Genomic DNA, 19111 nt, shown 5'->3' on the forward strand with positions numbered 1-19111 from the left:
ACGGTGTGCAAAATGACGTGGAGACAACCAAATGTGTTCATCAGAATAATGTTTTTAAACAGTCGACTTTTAGCCATCCTTCAACTTCCACGTATGCTTCACCAGCAATTAAACAAATGCCACCAAATTGAGATAATGTTTTTGTTTTGGGTTTTCACATTTCCTAGCTACTTTACATCAAGGCACAGCATTTCAAGGGTGCCACTATAAATGATTGGTAAACAGGTCGAAACAGAAGTGGCCCATTACATCCAGGCTCGAAGCGTTAGCTCCCTTATCTCTCCACAGATGCTGTCAGACCTGGTGAGATTGTTCAGCATTTTCTGTTTTTATTCCAGATTCCAGCATCCGCAGTCATTTGCTTTTATCTTAGAATCCAACATGTCCAGTTTACTCAGCACTTGAGCGGTGGAATCAGTTTGCCTGCATCTCTCCTGCCTTCTTTGGGCTCTCCTTGTCAAACCGAGGGCTCCGGTTTCATGGTCTGGGGAGGAGGGTTGTCACTTTTCTCTTCTGCAAAAAGGGTCTAAAAGCTCCCCACCCCCGACTGGGCACCAAACTTTGACTATACCGAGCAGACCGGAAAAAGAGCAGAGATCTGTTTCTCAGCACAGCCAATAGCGAAATGCAAGGCGTCCCGAGAGTGACGGTGCATCCGGGAGGCAGCCGGCGGGCTCCACAGAAAGTTGTCCCACTTTTGCTCTTTGATAATTTCCACCGCATCAATCGTCTCGCTGCTCTGGTCACGGGTTAAAGCCGCCGGGATGGCTTTCGACGTCAGACGGTGAGTTGGGCTGGAGCATCAATACAAACATATGTTTATTTCTCGTGTAATCCAAGCTTGGGGGAGGATGCAGAGAGTTTATTCTTATTATTGTTTGTCTTATAAATGCTGCACATTTCTGGTCCTTGTTACTCCTGGAAATGCTCCCATTTCAGAAACACACTGCAAAACCTCAGCAAGGAGAGTCCAGGGAGATGGGAACAGCTTGCACTTTTAGTGTTTGCAATTCTAGTTCAGCAGTTTAAAAAAAAAAATCTGGGCTGCCTTCCAGTTGAGGAATGCACCTTTTCAGGATTGCTTCTGACCCATGTTCCAGTGGATTTCACACGGAAATGTACTGTCAGGTCTGGAGCAGCTCTCCAATAATACATGAGCATTTCAGCAAAATAACTCATTATAGCTCGTGTTGAAATGATTATATATAATGAGCCAGGATAAATAATGCCTGTGCGTTATAAAACGACCTGTGCCTCCAGCTCTGCGAGTTGATCTTTGCTGTTGAATATATTTAATATCCTTCCTTTCCTGGAGAGGCTTTAATGTGTTAACACGTGGCGCATGGTGATTTGTTCTAACCCAGGTCCGGCTCTACCCGGAAGCTTTTTCTCTTGTTTTAATGTTGCATTTCAAGAAACTACATGTGTTGTAATTTCAGTACGCGGGGGGCTAGAGGATTGAAGCAATCATGCAATTTAAATCTTTTTTGAGAAGTATTCTATTTTGCTTAATTGATTGACATCCTGTTTGATTTACAGATTTTGATTTGGAATTTTTATATTTTTGGACTAGGATGAGGATGGGCTCTCCATTCCCTCCACGTTGTTTTAGCCCTTTACCCACAGGGTTCGTTTATATAACATCTTAACACTAGGGTTGGGTTATTGTCATCAGTTCAGGCATGTAATTACCTGGAGGTGAAGCTGCATTGGACCATTTGGAAATGGATTGACAGTTTTGTGTGTAACACCATCTTTGAATGATTTTATTTATCCTGGCTGTTACCTCAAGGTGTGATGTTTCTTGGATGTTGTGATGAGTCTCAAAGGGACAAAAGGTTGTCATCGGAGGGTGGCTGTAACACCTCAGATGTTCTGGAATAAAATGGGCGGTAAATCGGACCAAAGGCGATTTCCATTTAATGGAAATGAAACAGTCCCGTGTTGGGTGCGTTTAGCAGGTGTTTCCCGGCACTGGCAGCATTGAGAACAACCCTGCTATTGTTATAATAATAATATTCTTTTTGCCACAAGTAGGCTTACATTAACACTGCAATGACGTTACTGTGAAAAGCCCCTAATCGCCACATTCCGACACCTGTTCGGGTACATGGAGGGAAAATTCAGAATGTCCAATTTACCTAACAGTTGTCTTTCAGAACTTGTGGGAGGAAACCAGAGCACCCGGAGGAAACCCATGCAAACACAGGAAGAACATGCAGATTCCATACGCAGTGACCCAAGCCGGGAATCAAACCTGGGACCCTGGTGCTGTGAAGCAACAGTGCTAACCACTGTGTACTACGGGACTTCGCTTCATTTCTGGGCCTTGGCGAGGAATGCCCCACTGAGGCCACACTTAGCTCGGCAGTGCAGGAAGAAATCAAAAATGGCACCCTGACCTCAAGACCTTACATCCCATAAGGACAGGGCACCCCTTGCAGCCTGATCCCTGGCACAGACAAGATGCCACCTGGGCACCTTTGCACTGCCAGATAGGTTGCCTGTGTGGCACTGCCAGGGTCCCAGGGAATGCCATGGTGGCATCAGGGTGCCAGGATACTACCCTACCCTGAGTCTGCCCAACCAGGCCCCCCCCATATTCAAGTGAGACTAACTAGTCAATTGAATATGCAAATCTGGACCCTGACCTCAATGGGAGGAATCCACATTTTGACGCCTCACGCCACTTTTGGGGGCCCCTCACCTCTCGCAAACCTAAATGAGCCACCTTCTGAGCTTGACCGATTATTTTAAAATAGTTGTTTGTGTAGCTATGAGTGAGCAATATGGCTTATTTGTACTTGCTGGAAGCAATGGACATTAGTTTGTCGGAGTGCTTATCTCTCTGCAACCAAAGGAATATGTTAAACCTTATTGCTTTTTTTGAATTACGGTAGCTTGGGGAGCCTTCTAGTTTCCCATTGCCTTCTCCTATGGAAACACTTTGCCCATTCAGAATTAACTTGCCAACCAATCAGCATCTGTTTCCCTTGTACTAAATAATGTGATCATTTGAAATTTGGCAGTCTTGCATTTATCCTGATGTGAGCAAGATTTAAAAAAAAGCACAGCTTCATGCCTCTGTGTATAACTTTAATATTACTGAACAATCAAGCAACGATATTAATGAGTTGTAGCACTAGTTTCAGTAGCCTGTGATGAAGACGGTGTCACAAAGCCAAGCAAAATGTTGCTGTATTTCTGAAATTGTCAGCACTCATGTATTTATGCATTCATAACAAGTAAAAGAGCCACCAACAAATGTGCACAGATTATTGTTAATGCATTTCAGCTTCTACTGCAATGAATATTTATTGTTTCTGCCTTCAAAAGAGTGATTTTATAATCCAGATGGAAACCCAAAGTGTGTATGACTGAAGATGTCAGTTAAATGCAACAACTCTTGGTTTATTAGCCAAGGTCTAATATGGAGTTTTCAGATGTGGATAGCTTTTTGTTTTCCAGTCTAATATTGAGTCACCGTGCATTAGGATTGCTACTGTTCCATATTCAGCGGGAAATGAACTATCAATCATATGATCTATTAATAGAGTATACAGGATGTGCCTCAAATTCACAATCCACATTGTACTGCAGCAGAGTTTTCATAATTTTACAAAGAAACTATTCCAGATTTTGAAATGATTACATTCATATGCAACATGCGCATGTTTTCAATACAAATAATTTTTTTGCTTACATAGAACGTACAGTGCAGAAGGAGGCCATTTGGCCCATCGGGTCTGCACCAACCCACTTAAGCCCTCACTTCCACCCTATCCCCGTATCCCAATAACCCCACCTAACCTTTTTTGGATACTAAGGGCAATTTAGCATGGCCAATCCACTAACCTGCACGTCTTTGGACTGTGGGAGGAAAGCGGAGCACCCGGAGGAAACCCACGCAGACACTGGGAGAACGTGCAGACTCCGCACAGACAGTGACCCAGCGGGGAATCGAACCTGGGACCCTGGCGCTGTGAAGCCACAGTACTAGCCACTTGTGCTACCATGCTGCCTAAACGAGGACATGCTTGACGAGGACATCCTTTGCACTATTTTTTCATGTTCTGTATTATTTTAATAAGCTTTGATTGAATGATTATAGATGGTACCTGTCACGTACTGTGCTGTTTGTTTATGCTTGAAAAATTAAGAGAGGCATTCAACCAAGTCAGTTCTTGAATGTTGCAAGGTTTTAGTTGAGCTCTTTCATAGCTTTTCTGAAAACCCTTTCAAAGTGTTGAATTTTGTATATATCATGATGGATAGCAACAGGATAAAAATAACTTGGATGTCGGTCGGCACGGTGGCGCAGTGGTTAGCACTGCTGCCTATTGGCGCTGAGGAGCTGGGTTCGATTGCAGCCCTGGGTCACTGTCCGTGTAGAGTTTGCACATTATCCTTGTGTCTGGGTGGGTCTCACCCCCACAACCCAAAAGATGTGCAAGGTAGGTGAATTGGCCTATCTAAATTGCCCGTTAATTGGAAAAATGTTCAAAAAAAAGTAATTAAAAAAAATAATAACTTGATGCCCAAAGTCACACAACTGCAATTAAGCAAAGGTTTATCTTGGATTGGAAAGTTTGCATATGTCACAGCCGTCTGCTGCATTGTAGATTTGTTTAAAACCAGTTCATTAAAAATTTTAATACACCTTTTCATCTTTTGGCCTAGTTTTCAAGAATTGCAGGTGGGTACTTAGAGGGGTACAGCGGTTTTATGATTCGGAAGTGCCAGTCATTAGGTGTTGGTGCATCATTGTTGAATTAGTGGTATTTGACCATGGTTATTTTTTTCTCTCATGCAGGGCCTCAAGTATCTCACCTCCCAGGTGACTGCTTGGGCTGGATTTTCATGAGTCCTAATTGGGACCGAAATGGAGGCGGTCCAAGGAAAAAATGGACGAAAATCTGGAATTCCTGCCTCCATTTCCAGCGCTGACTATTTTCACTAGCACTGGAAAGGGGGTGGGTTATGACCTCCAAGCCGTCTGGTGTTTAAAGTTGGTGTCACCGTTTTAAAGATGTCCAGTTCAGACCCCCCATGATTTTCATGGAGGTGGCCACAGTTGAGACGGCCCTCCTGATTTACATCTGATGAGTGAGGTTGTGAACTGTGACCTGGATATTCTGCTTTACTGTTCATTAAGAAATACTGCAATCGGAGGTGTACCTAGTCAAAGCTGGTCGAGTTTTGGATGGGATTTGTTTTTTTCCCCACAAATGGCTGGTGTTTCCTTGAAAGAAAATGATCCGTTCTGTAGAGATTTGAAGGGACTATATATAAGGTGTTATTAAAGGGTTGCAAGTGAACACTTGGGTGAGTGCGTGAAGTTGAGTATGACGGGGTGAGGTGAAGAGAGTAAGACGGGGTGAGGATGGGTGATGAAGAGAGTAAGGTCCGACCCCTAGTAGACAAAAGCAAATTACTGCAGATGCTGGAATCTGAAACCAAAGAGAAAAAGCTGGAAAATCTCAGCAGGTCTGGCAGCATCTGTAGGGAGAGAAAAGAGTTCCAGTTTCGAGTCCAGATGATCCTTTGTCAAAGCCCTTTGGACTCAAAACATTAGCTCTTTTCTCTCCCTACAGATGCTGCCTGACCTGCTGAGATTTTCCACCCCTAGTAGATGCTATTTAACACATTAATGGATGGTTTTCATGTCATCTACTTATTTTAAAAAACTAAGTATGAGCAGCACGGTGGTGCAGTGGTTAGCACTGCTACCTAACGGCACCAAGGACCCGGGTTCTATCCCAGCCCCGGGTCACTGTCCGTATGGAGTTTGCACATTCCCCCTGTGTCTGCGTGGATCCCCCCCCCCCCCCCGCCCCCCCCCCCCCGCAACACAACCCAAAGATGTGCAGATAGCTGGATTGGCCATGGCCACGCTAAATTGCCCCTTAATTGGAAAAAAAAAATTTAAAAAGAAAAAAACGAAGTTAACATTTTATGAATGATACGATGGTTATAATCACAGAATGCATTTATTTTATTTGTTTGAATGAATAGCATTCTTTGTGACATTTTAAAATTGTCAGTTTTATTATATTGCAGTAACTTTTGAAATATTGTGTGGAAGGGACTATCTGCATGGAATTAATTTTGCCCCCTGGGGTTTGAGTTGCATATAGGAAATGGGTTTCAGCAACGGCTGTGTGGTGGTTTCATTAGAAGGAAATATTAAAAGGATTGGCAAACTGGTTTTGTTCATTACCATGCTAGATATGGTAATGTGCCAGTTTTGTAAGTATACCACTAACAACCATCTGAGTCATTTTGCTAAATTCAATTTGTAAATCAGTGTGCGATAAAATACATTATTACTTTACTGTTTCTGTAGCAGCTATATTTCATTCTATCAAATAAGGCTAGTTTATTGAATTTTGCTACAATATTATTCTGCAAATTGGAGGTGCATATTGCATCCTCCGCATTGTTGGCAGTAGGGAAAAATATCACATTTAAGACAACATGCACTTGTGTAGTTAAATTCAGGTCTGCCATAGGTACCTTCTCTGGTTGAGTATCAAAAATACATTTGTTGAAGCTTTTCATCCTGCACTCATCAGAAAATTTGCAAAAATATCAAATGTAAAGGGATGACAATTTGTACTTCTATAGAACTTACCTTTGTGCAATAGTAGAAAATAAGGAGCACACCATACTCGCTCATCTTTAGCCAGGTGGTATAGTCTTGATGGGCTGGATGGTCTCATTTTGTACTGCACTTTTCTATGATTCTGTTACTTTCTAAATTCCCCTAGCATTTTTATTCTCTTCGTCTCTGGAAAATACAACTATTCCTTCAATAAAATAATGTTGCTGTCTTGCTCACCTTGCCCAAGTGTTTGGTTAGCTTTCTAATATCTCCTAATGTGAGATTTTGTTTTAAGATCCCTCCTGTGAAGTGCTGTAGAAGATTTCACTGCTATGTAAATGAAGTTCTTTATTTCTATCCCCAACCCAATGTCTGTTGAATTAAAATTGTGAAAATTCACTTTTTGCTCAAACCCCCCCCCACAAAGGCAGTTAAACTAAACTCAGGAATATGCCAATTGTGCAGGGCTGAATTTAATACCTCCAGTTATTTCCAACAATAATGACAAACCTATAACCACCAGTACTCCCATCTGTCTTCAAATGTCATCCAGGTTTGGATGTTAGCAGCAATGCGGATTTATATCATACCTTTATCATGAAACATGTTGCAAAAGGTTAGAATAAATCGGATGAAGGAACCAATGCTGAATGATACTGGGCGAGTTTGGAAAGATGACTGAAAGTTGCATAGATTGGGAAAAGATGTTCGAGATGAAAAATGAAACATTAATTGAGTTCACGACTATAGGGCAAGGTAGTTGAAAACTATGAATCGTGGGATAAAGAGTTGGCGGGTGTGCAAAAGGGTGAGTGGCAGGACTGAGGAATAGGATTGTGATAAAATCATTAATTTTACGGTTGAGTGATTTTCACAATACGCTTGGACAGAAGTCGCAAAATTCGCACGCACCACTGCGCTTTAATGAAATTATAGTGATGAACCTTTTCTTGTGTATTTCCTTTCGGCTTTATGAGGAACTTAAAAGGTAATAACCTCAAAAGTATTGGCAAGAAGTTCTCTTATTGTAGAATGGTGCTTATTTGCACAAGGGCTGTGTTAGCAGATATGCAAAAATCCGATTAAAAGTGGCCAGAAAGCTGCTTCCCTTGCAGAAAAGAATGGCATGGGGCTTACCCCTGAATTTGGAGGTTGTTATCAGTATTTCGGTTTCTAAAATGAGGTGTGGGTTTAGGGTGTGTGACAATTTCTAGCTGTTTTGAAAGAACGGGGAAAAAGTACTGTTCCAATTGGAAACCATAAAGCATATTCTGTTTTTTTATTTGTTCAAACCCAGATTTCTAAGCTATGCTGTAATTAAAGTGGGGATAAAACATTTTTGTTTTCAATGTTTGGTTTGCCTTAAAGTGATAATTGACATTGGGCAGTGATGTTATTATGATTGATACTTGATACGGGTCTGCATCTGGCACTTCTGAAAATTACTTTATTAATATTTTTTAAAGTCCCCTCGAGGTTCTGTTGTAAAACGCATGGGGACGACCCGATTGATCTCCCCGTGGAGCTCATGGAATATTAGCTCCCCCGCTGAGGGGCCAAGGCCCAACAATGGGGCTCGTTAATTCTCTGAGATGAAAGCCGGCTCAAGAGGGAGCTGGCATTTCGGGATGATCCTGGCTGGGGACCGTTGCTTAATTGCTTTATTTCCTAATTGTGAGTAGGAAGTAAACTACTTTTGACTTAGCTTTTCGGGGTTCCTCATTGACTACAATAGGTGCATTAAGTCTTGTGATACTGTAGGCTCAGTACATTTGAGCACGTTTCTTTGTGGATTTTCACATTACCAAAGATTTAATATGACCACAGTTCCCTTTTATTGTAAAGCATTAGGTAAATGTCTACTTTTTAATTTCAGAAACTGGACTTATGGTGTGTACTGCAATTTTTACATATTTTCAAGATCATGGGGCGATTTTCCAAGCCCCGCGCCGGGCCGGAGAATCGCCGCAACCGCACCATGATGCCCTGACGCCGGCACGCGATTCTCCGAGGTGCGGGGAATCGGCGCCATTTGCGCCGGCGGTGGCCGCGGGCCGGATGGGCCAAGCGTCTGCTCCGACACGACAGAGTCCCGCCGGCGCCGTTCACCCCTGGTCCCTGCCGGCGGGAACTCTGCGAGAACGCTTGGGGGGCGGCCTGTGTGGGGGGGGGGGGCTCCTTCACCGGGGGGGGGCGGGGTACCTTCACCGGGGGTGCCTCCGATGGGGTCTGGCCCGCGATCGGGGCCCACCGATCAGCGGGCCGGCCTCTTTCCCCCCCCACCCCCCTCCCCGGGCCTACTTCCTGGCGCGGCCGGCCCCTGAACACCGACCCCATGTTAGATCGGGGCCGGCACGCGCAAGAAGTTCCCCGCGCATGCGCAGGATGGCGCGGCCCAACTGCACATGCGCGGGATTGAGCTGGCCCAACTGCGCATGCGCGGGTTGGCACAGCGCCCATTTGGCGCCGTGTAAGGTGGCTGGAGTGGCGTGAACCGCTCCAGCGCCATGCTGGCCCCCTGTGTGGGCCAGAATAGGTCGTGCCCGGGTCCTGTTCGCCATCGTGAAATGCGACGGCGTTCACGACGGCGCGAACACTTGGCCTCAATATCAGAGAATCGTCCCCCAGATCTTTGAGGCATTAGTCTAGATTTTCACCAAGTTGGTTTGCCTTGGGAGCCTTTTAAATATGACAGATGGGCCTCAATTCTGTGATTCCCAATCCCTTTCCGGCCTTTCTGATTTAAGAGAGTGCCTTTTAAAGGGTGGGATCTGGTTCCCATCTAAAGCCCTCCTCCAGCATTTCCACACTGGGTATCGTGGAGTCGGGCCAGATTTTTAAAGGGACATGGCTCATAGCTCCTCAGAGGAGTCATGAACTCTAGTCTGCATGAGGGTTCCTTTTTAAAAGGTAAGTTCAAAAGGTCCTCCTCAAGCCCCCATTCAGTCCCTATGGCCCCTCATGCCCCCGATTAATGAGCAATGTCACTTCCATGCCCATTGCCTCACTATACAGTGCCTAGGACCTGGTGTAGAGTCAACCTTACCATACATCAGTTAACTGAAGAATACTTGATGCTGACCAAGAAGAGGGTGGTAAAATGTTCTCTGTCCACCTTAATCATTACAAAATTGCTGGTAACATAAATGAGAAAAGACAAAGGAAGACAAAGTAACAGCATGATCATTGGTGGTAGGTTACTTGTGTCTAAGATACACCTACTAGCCCCAGAGAGCACCAGGATCTCAAACCTGAGACTTAAGGTCATGGTTTACTAGACGGCAGTGATCTCCACTCGCCTGTATGCTTTGGAAACTTGGACAGCCTACAACAAGCACCTTAATGCACTGGAGAAGTAACATCAGAGGTGCCTTCACAAGCTCCCCCCAAATCCGATGGTAAGGAAGATCCAACAACAACATCCTCCCGACATGCTTGACATCAAGGTGCTAATCACTCAAAATCAACTCCGCTGGGGGCGGCATGTGGCACAGTGGTTAGCACTGGGACTACGGCGCTGAGGACCCGGGTTCGAATCCCAGCCCTGGGCCACTGTCCGTGTGGAGTTTAATCCGGACAAATGTGAGGTAATGCATTTTGGAAGGTCTAATGAAGGTAGGGAATATACAGTGAATGGTAGAACCCTCAAGAGTATTGAAAGTCAGAGAGATCTAGGTGTACAGGTCCACAGGTCACTGAAAGGGGCAACACAGGTGGAGAAGGTAGTCAAGAAGGCATACGGCATGCTTGCCTTCATTGGCCGGGGCATTGAGTATAAGAATTGGCAAGTCATGTTGCAGCTGTATAGAACCTTAGTTAGGCCACACTTGGAGTATAGTGTTCAATTCTGGTCGCCATACTACCAGAAGAATGTGGCGGCTTTAGAGAGGGTGCAGAAGAGATTGACCAGAATGTTGCCTGGTATGGAGGGCATTAGCTATGAGGAGCGGTTGAATAAACTCGGTTTGTTCTCACTGGAACGACGGAGGTTGAGGGGTGACCTGATAGAGGTCTACAAAATTATGAGGGGCATAGACAGAGTGGATAGTCAGAGGCTTTTCCCTGGGGTAGAGGGGTCAATTACTAGGGGGCATAGGTTTAAGGTGATAGGGGCAAGGTTTAGAGTAGATGTACAAGGCAAGTTTTTTACACAGAGGGTAGTGGGTGCCTGGAACTCGCTACCGGAGGAGGTGGTGGAAGCAGGGACGATAGTGACATTTAAGGGGCATCTTGACAAATACATGAATAGGATGGGAATAGAGGGATACGGACCCAGGAAGTGTAGAAGATTGTAGTTTAGTCGGGCAGCATGGTCGGCACGGGCTTGGAGGGCCAAAGGGCCTGTTCCTGTGCTGTACATTTCACCCCCACAACCCAAAGATGTGCTGGTTAGGGGGATTAGCCTCGCTAAATTGCCCTTAATTGGAATTAAAAAATCAACTCCGCTCGATGGGGCATGTTGGCCATGTGTCTGATCAAACACCCACGCTGATTCTTGGGAGTCCCTGGCCTGAGAACGACCAAAATGGAGAAGATTTACTCGGGAGGGTGCCGAACACCTCGAGTGATTTTGCCAGGAGCGCGCAGAGGCAAAGTTGAGGTTCCTGAGAGAGCGTACGAGGTTCCGGAGAGTGCGCACAAACCTTCAAACAAATCATCTACCTGATTCTTCAAGCAGCACCTGCCTGTTTGTGGCGCAGTCTGCAGATAGTATATTAATTAGACTGGGTCAGTTATCTCCAAACACATGGAACCGGGGTTATCTCGTCGGAGCAAGTCATCCTTGATCCTGAGGGACTGCCTAAAAGAGGAAGAAGACCCCACCTAACATTTTGTTGTCTATGAGGAATTTAATTGAACTCTGAAGTTTTGAACATCTCTAAAAAGTTAACAGCAGCTAACTAGACGAATGAATTTTTATTATTTAAAAACGGTCTGGTACATAAAGCCAACGTTAGCAACTAGTTAGAAGATGGAGTGAAGTCATATCGAGGGGAATTTGTACCGAACCGTTTCTTGTGCACAGCACGGTGCAACTTTATTCCATGCAGTTTTTCCGTAGTTTATTGAACTTTTGCTGCATGCTGTTAAAGTTGCGTTCTTTGTTCCATTTGCCAGAGGCAGTGATTATAAGGAACCACTTGTAAATTGAAACAAATGTAAGAAAAACTGCTGATTTTTGCATCGCTTGTTACAAGTACATTATTATTATGAATCAAGATTTTTCTCTGGTTATTGGAAACATATTACAGAAAGTATCATTAGCAAGAACAACAAAAAAGGAAAACTACACATTATTTTGGCTCACTGCAGTACATAATACCAGCACAATGTAACAGCCGATCACAAAATTATTAATGCACAGTGATTCCTAATAAGATGTGCAATGGCTGTTTTACTAAGTTTAGAACTTGCGGCTCTTAATCACGTTTCCCCTGTTTCCATATGTGTTAGTTTTACTGGTGTCTTGATCAAATTGTCTCTTTTCATATCTGTGGTACCCTCAATAACGACGCTTAGAGTGTAAACAGTAAAGAAGGCTTTAATAAACTAAGAACTAGGCTAGAGCCGAGACGTGTTTTAACTGCTGCACTGCCCACAAGGCGGCCCCTTATATACGGCTCACAGATGGGCGGAGGCGGAGTTCCCCAGGGTTCCAAGCCCGGTCTTAAAGGGGACATCACCGTACATGGTGACAAGGGTACAGTGTTACAGTAACCGTTCATCACATTCACCCCCTGTTTAAAAAAGAGACCGGCAGGGGTGAAGTGCCATCATAGGTCCATCCATCTCGGTGGCCGGATCATCCTCATCGACCTCCTCAGTTCGGGCGGTGGTGCGGCGGCCGGTGGTGCGGCGGACACGGACGTCCTGGTTGAGGGTACATCCGGGAGCACGGCGGTCGGAGCTTCGGTCGGGGCAAGGGAGCAGGACGCAGGGAGAATAGGCGGGGCAGGGGGTAGCGGTGCCGGCGCCGTGTGTAAAGGGGGGCGCTAGGGGGGGCGCGCGGTAAGTGCTCACCAATCAGGGGTGGGGCCGGGAGGGGGTGTGTTGTAGGGGGTGCCGGGTTCTGCAGGGGAGCGGCGCGGGAAGGGGCGTCTGTAGTGGGGGATCCAGCGGGTGCCAGATCCCGGAGTGAAACCGTATCTTGCCTTCCGTTGGGGTACTCAACGTAGGCGTAACTGGGGTTGGCGTGGAGTAATCGGACCTTTTCGACCAGAGGGTCCGTTTTATGGCTCCTTGTTTGCCTCCGGAAAAGAACAGGTCCCGCAGCCGTCAGCCAAGGTGGAAGCGAGACCCCGGAGGTAGACTTCCTGGGGAAGACAAACAATCGGTTGTGCAGAGGACCGACCTAATGGAGTGTAGGGCATCGGGCAGGGCCTCCTGCCAGCGGGTAGTTGTGAGACTTCTCGACCGTAGGGCCAGAAGGACAGCCTTCCACACTCGCGTTCTCCCTCTCCACTTGCCCGTTTCCCCGCGGGTTATAACTGGTCGTTCTGCTCGAGGCGATGCCTTTGCTGAGCAGATACTGACACAGCTCATCGCTCATGAACGATGTACCCCGGTCGCTGTGGATATAAGCGGGGAAACCGAACAGAGTGAAGATGCTGTGCAGTGCCTTAATCACGGTGGCTGAGGTCATGTCGGGGCAGGGAATGGCGAATGGGAAACTGGAGAACTCATCGATAACGGTGAGGAAATAGGCATTACGATTGGTGGACAGGAGGGGCCCCTTGAAGTCGCTCAAAGGGCCCCGAGACCTTCACGAGCCGAACCTTGTCTGGCCGGTAGAAGTGCGGTTTGCACTCCGCACAGATCTGGCAGGCCCTGATCATGGCCTTGACCTCCTTGGTTGAGTAAGGTAGGTTGCGGGACTTGATAAAATGGACGAGCCGGGTAACCCCCGGGTTGCAGAGGTCATTGTGGATGGCTTGCAGGCGGTCGTCCTGCGCGTTAGCGCATGTGCCGCGGGACAGGGCACCTGGGGGCTCGTTGAGCTCCCCTGGACGATACTTGATATCGTACGTGTAGGTGGAGAGTTCGATCCTCCACCTCAAAATTTTATCATTTTTTATTTTGCCCCGTTGCGTGTTATCGAACATGTAGGCGACTGACCATTGGTCGGTGACGAGGGTGAACCTCCTAGCGGCTAGGTAGAGCCTCCAGCGCCGCACAGCCTCCACAATGGCTTGTGCCTCTTTCTCGACTGCAGAGTGTCGAACCTGGGAGGCGGTGAGGGTCCGGGAGAAGAACGCTACTGGTCTGCCTGCCTGATTGAAGGTAGCAGCCAGGGCGATGTCTGATGCATCGCTCTCTACCTGGAAGGGGATAGTTTCGTCCACCGCGCGCATAGCGGCCTTGACTATATCGGCCTTGATGCGGTTGAAGACCAATTGAGCCTCAGCCGAGAGGGGAACAGTGGTGGTCTTTATGAGTGGGCGGGCTTTGGCCGCATACTTGGGGATCCACTGGGCGTAGTAGGAGAAGAGCCCCAAGCACCGTTTGAGGGCCTTGAGGCTGCGGGGGAGGGGGAGTTCCTTAAGGGGGCGCATGGGGTCGGGGTCGGGACCTAGGACCCCGTCTTCAACGACATAGCCGATGATGGCTAGCCGGGTTGTGTGGAAAACGCATTTTTCCTCATTATAGGTCAGGTTAAGGGCTCGGGCGGTCTGGAGGAACTTTGAGGTTAGCGTCGTGGTCCTGCTGGTCATGGCCGCAGATGGTGACATTGTCCAAGTACGGGTATGTAGCCCGCAAACCGTACTGGTCCACCATTTGATCCATCGCCCTTTGAAAGACGGAGACCCCATTTGTGACACCGAAGGGGACCCTGAGAAAGTGGAAGAGCCGGCCGGCTGCTTCAAAGGCAGTATAGGGGCGGTCTTTTGGTCGGATGGGGAGCTGGTGGTAGGCGGATTGGAGGTCGACCGTGGAAAATACTCGGTATTGGGCGATCCGATTTACCATTTCCGCGATGCGAGGAAGGGGGTACGCATCAAGCTGCATGAATCGGTTTATGGTCCGGCTATAATCCACGACCATCCGTTTCTTATCCCCGGACCTGACTACCACCACTTGTGCTCTCCAAGGGCTGTTGCTAGCCTCGATGACCCCCTCTCCCAGTAAACACTGGACCTCTGACTTGATAAAAGTCATATCTTGGGCACTGTAACGCCATCTCCTGGTGGCGACGGGCTTACAGTCGGGAGTGAGGTTTGCGAATAGCGAGGGGGGTGCGACTTTCAGTGTCGCAAGGCAGCATACCGTGAGGGGGGGCAAGGGTCCGCCGAACTTCAGTGTCTGGCTTCGGTGGCTGCACTGGAAATCCAGTCCGAGCAGCAGGGGGGCACAGAGGTGGGGAAGGATATAAAATTTGAAACTGGTGTACTTGGCACCCTGGATAGAGAGATCCGTGATATAGTATCCCTTGATTTGTACCGAGTGGGACACGGATGCGAGGGCTATGGTTTGGGATGCGGGATGGGTGCGCAGGGAGCAGCGCCTCACCGTTTCAGGATGGATAAAGCTTTCCGTGCTGCCGGAGTCGAAGAGGCATGCAGTGTCGCGCCCGTTGACCTGGACCTGCATCATCGGGTTCTGCAGCTGTTTTGGTCCAGGATGATTGCACCCACTTGCGGGTAGTCCGAGTCCTCAGCCGAGTCGGACTCGTAAAATGGCCGTCGCCGGCTGCGCGTGGCGGGTCGAGAAGATGGCCGCCGATAAGATGGCCACTCCCATGATTCGCACGAGGCTGATGACGCGTCAGAAGGGGGCGTGTCTGGTCGGTGCGCAGCCTCATTGCGAGGCCTGCGGGCCTGAGAGCCTGATTTTTGGGCCGGCTGTTCTTTGTTCTTCTGGCCCCTGGGTCTGGCCAGGCAGACCTTCGGAAAATGCCCCTTCTTTCCGCAGTCGCTGCAGATCGCAGAGCGGGCTGGGCAGCGGGGGCGTGGGTACTGGCCCTGTCCGCAGTAGTAGCATGATTCCCCCGAGCGCTGCTGGTGGATAGAGAGCAGATGCCTGGCGTGCACCTCGTTGATCGGCTTGACGAACCGCTTGCGGAGTAGCTCGCCCGCCTCTTCATAAGTCGTCACCTTTTCGAGCGTGGCGGAGATCCTGTGACTCACCCGGGCGTGGAGTAGGCGCAGCTTGCGTGGCCCCAGGATGGGAGTCTCTGAGGAGTCCAGGTAAGCCTCGAAGCATTGGAGCTAGTATTAAAAAATTTCCTTTGCCTCCGGTGTCCGTGCTTCCAGATTGAGCTTCTCTGGTTTTAGGTCTGCGTCCATCCTGAAGTAGTTTAGTTTATTAAATTGTGGTACCCTCAATAACGACGCTTAGAGTGTAAACAGTAAAGAAGGCTTTAATAAACTAAGAACTAGGCTAGAGCCGAGACGTGTGCTAACTGCTGCACTGCCCACAAGGCGGCCCCTTATATACGGCTCCCAGATGGGCGGAGCCGGAGGCGGAGTTCCCCAGGGTTCCAAGCCCGGTCTTAAAGGGGACATCACCTTACATGATGACAAGGGTACAGTGTTACAGTAACCGTTCATCACAATATCTGATACCAGAAAGTAAAGGCTTTAAAAAATAACTCATTATCTATCTCCTTTTCCCAAATCTCCATCTCCGCTCCAGTTTTTCTGTCTCGTTTCTGCCCTCACTAGCCTCTCCGTTCCTTCCTCACTTTCTCCCTCTCCTTCGGCCTTTTCTGCACACGTGCTTCCCCTTTCCCGCTCTACTTTATCTTTCCACTTCTCCTCTCATACTTTCTCTGCATTTATCCACTTTTATTTTTTGTACTCTCCCTTTCCATGGACCATTACAGCACACAGGGAGGTCCAGCCCATTATATGCGTGCTGGCTACAGGCTAGAACAATCCAAAACTGCACTCCTACTTTCTGCTTTATCCTTTTAGTCCTGTATCTTCCTCTGGTTTTGTACATCAATCCACTTTTCTATTGAAAGATGCATTGATCCCTGCCTCCACCGCTCCCAGTGCATGCATTCTTGCAGAATAAGGCGAACTGGAAAGTTACTGTTAATTATGAGGTGATTTTTAGGCTTGAATTTCATTTTAAGGTGCTAGTTGAAATCTGTGATCTGCTTCCGATTCATTTATGTAATTGTTATTCTTGTTGCCTGGGAAACACAAGTGAGTAACCGATGGCATTGGTGATGAGGAAAGTTGAATTATGCAAGCATTTGGTCTTTGTGGTTGCCCCTGTACCACATCTGATGATTGGATCGCATGAGAATTTTTGTACTTCATGTAGATGACGCAACTGAAAGCAAGTAGTACGGTGAGAAGAAGTTTCAACAGTGATGCCAATGTAGCTGCTTCCCAAACTATTAAATTGAAAGAAAGTGCAACATTAACAACGGCTTGCATTTTATATATTGCTTTTAATGTTAAAACTCAAACTGGATACATATTTCACTTACTTATCGTGAGAAATTTAGGGTTGGTACAACTGTTCAGGTCTTGTGTAAAATTTATATTTAAATTTTCTGCCCGTTTCTCTAGAGTGTGTTATAAATAAGGCACCATCAATCTTTCTCTTGTGACACTCGTTCATACCTGTGCACTGTAAGTCCTATTGCATCACAGGTATACTTTTTCTTTTGACAATTAGTTCCTGTTAACAATTGCTAATTGTTCAAAAAGTGAAACAAGAGACTTATGAAGGACTTGACATGTTGAAATTTTTTGGAGAGTGATTAATATGATTCTGGGACTTCGCCCAATTTGTGCAAAATGATGAAGTAAATTAAATGAGGCAATCTCCTAACAGACTGCTGGATGGCAGCGTTCAAGGAGCATGAAGGTGTTATGATCCCAGTTGATATAAATGGATGGGAAGATTGTGGAATGGATCCTTGGCTAAAACACAGTAACTTTCCTTTTTTTTTTAAAGCATGAATGAACATAGTCATAGGACTACCAATTAATTTTTGACAAGAATTAAACAAAGTCTGAACCTGAAAAATTGGATGATACAGTACTCCTTTACTAAACTCCCTCCTTAGCTTAAACAAATGCACATAGATTTTAAGATTAACAAGGATTACAAAGTATATATTAACCTACAATTATCTCAGTAACACCAAGTCCCTTCAAACATTAAGATGATTTTTAAAAAAAATACACTCTGCTCTGAGCCCAAGTGAATGTTTGTGGATTTTTCCTCTGAATCCCTCCAGATGATTGTCACATGAGTTTCTAAACTCCACTCACACCCGTTAAGATTTATTTGTCTTAACTGCTATTCTTTGTCTTAATTGCTATACAAAAGGTTCATATGTGCTTTATTTCTCGATTCCCAGACTCTAAAATTGCATCAAACATTTGATTTATCTCTGAGGTCTGGTTTCCCACATTTAATTCTGGTCTCTTTTTTCTTCACAATATTGTTGGTGTTTCCCTTTGAATTCTCCTCTGAACAATACCTTAGTCTCTGTTTTCTTAACTTCAGTCTTCAGACATTCTTTCTGTCACAATTTCTTAGCCCTAGTTATCTGAAATGTAGCGGTTCTTTGGGAAGCCTGCCTCTTTGCAGCTTCCTTTTCCTGCTCAGCTTCTTCTGGCATAGTTGAGAGATGTACACTCCCTGGTGTACACTCCCTGGTGTACTATCTTCAGCTGCACTATATCCAACTAAAACTAAACGGTAGAAGTCTTTTCTATCTTAAAAGGCTCCCAGTTGCTAACCACTGCTACTTCTGCCAGCCTATTTATTCTTCACGCTGTAGCCCTCTCTAAACACAGTTGGATCATAGTTGGAATTGAAACCAACCCCCACACATATGAACATCTTTGTCCATCATGAATCTGACTATAGGTTTTACCCTTCCAGGCACATAAACATTAAATTGAACCCACTTTGAAATATATCTTAGTTCTAAAGTTTACCAACACAAATATAAAGAATTAGAATTCTGAACAAAGGAAACAATATTCAGTCTACCGTATCACCAGACACCAGGGCTTGTAAAAGGGACAGCTCAATGTTTTCAGTCAGCCATATATTTGTAAATCCATTTTTTAAATTGGGAGGTAAGAATACATTTTACTTGCAGGCCAGCTTTCTGTGGAGCAAAAGCTGATTGACAGCATATGCAGATCAGGAAAAAATCCAGAAATGTCACCAAACCCAAATTGTTTTTAGAAATCTGTTTTTTTAAGTACATTTATAGAAAATATACATGCATCATATTGGTCATGTATATGGATGAACAAATGGTGGGTTAAAATATAGCAATAATTCAAAAATATAAAATATTGTTGCCTTGTTTCAGAGCAGTGGTGTAGCAGACCTAAATCATACTCTCAGCAGCTGGTGATTTGTTGTTGGGTTTATTTGTGTGCCCTTGTTGTCCAAACTGTCTTTGGAGGAATTTAAATAGCCCTTGACATTCTGCAGATATGAGGATGTGATCTGCGCACACATGGCTGCAAAATAGGCTATTGACAGCAGCATGAGTGACTCCAAGCATCGGATCATATCACA

At 46.2% G+C, this 19111-nt stretch overlaps 1 protein-coding gene across 1 annotated transcript in view; it reads left to right on the top strand.

Moving 5' to 3' along the window:
- Positions 1-271: 271 nt before the first annotated feature.
- The window catches only part of ergic1 (endoplasmic reticulum-golgi intermediate compartment 1), a 167483-nt gene continuing 148643 nt past the window's right edge, over positions 272-19111 (top strand). The window contains exon 1 of the mRNA XM_072512136.1: positions 272-784. Within this exon, the coding sequence (XP_072368237.1) occupies positions 765-784 (20 nt within the window). The 5' untranslated portion in view covers positions 272-764. The remainder of the gene's footprint in view (positions 785-19111) is intronic.

The sequence above is a fragment of the Scyliorhinus torazame genome, chromosome 7 (genome assembly GCF_047496885.1).
Source record: "Scyliorhinus torazame isolate Kashiwa2021f chromosome 7, sScyTor2.1, whole genome shotgun sequence".
NCBI lineage: Eukaryota > Metazoa > Chordata > Chondrichthyes > Carcharhiniformes > Scyliorhinidae > Scyliorhinus > Scyliorhinus torazame.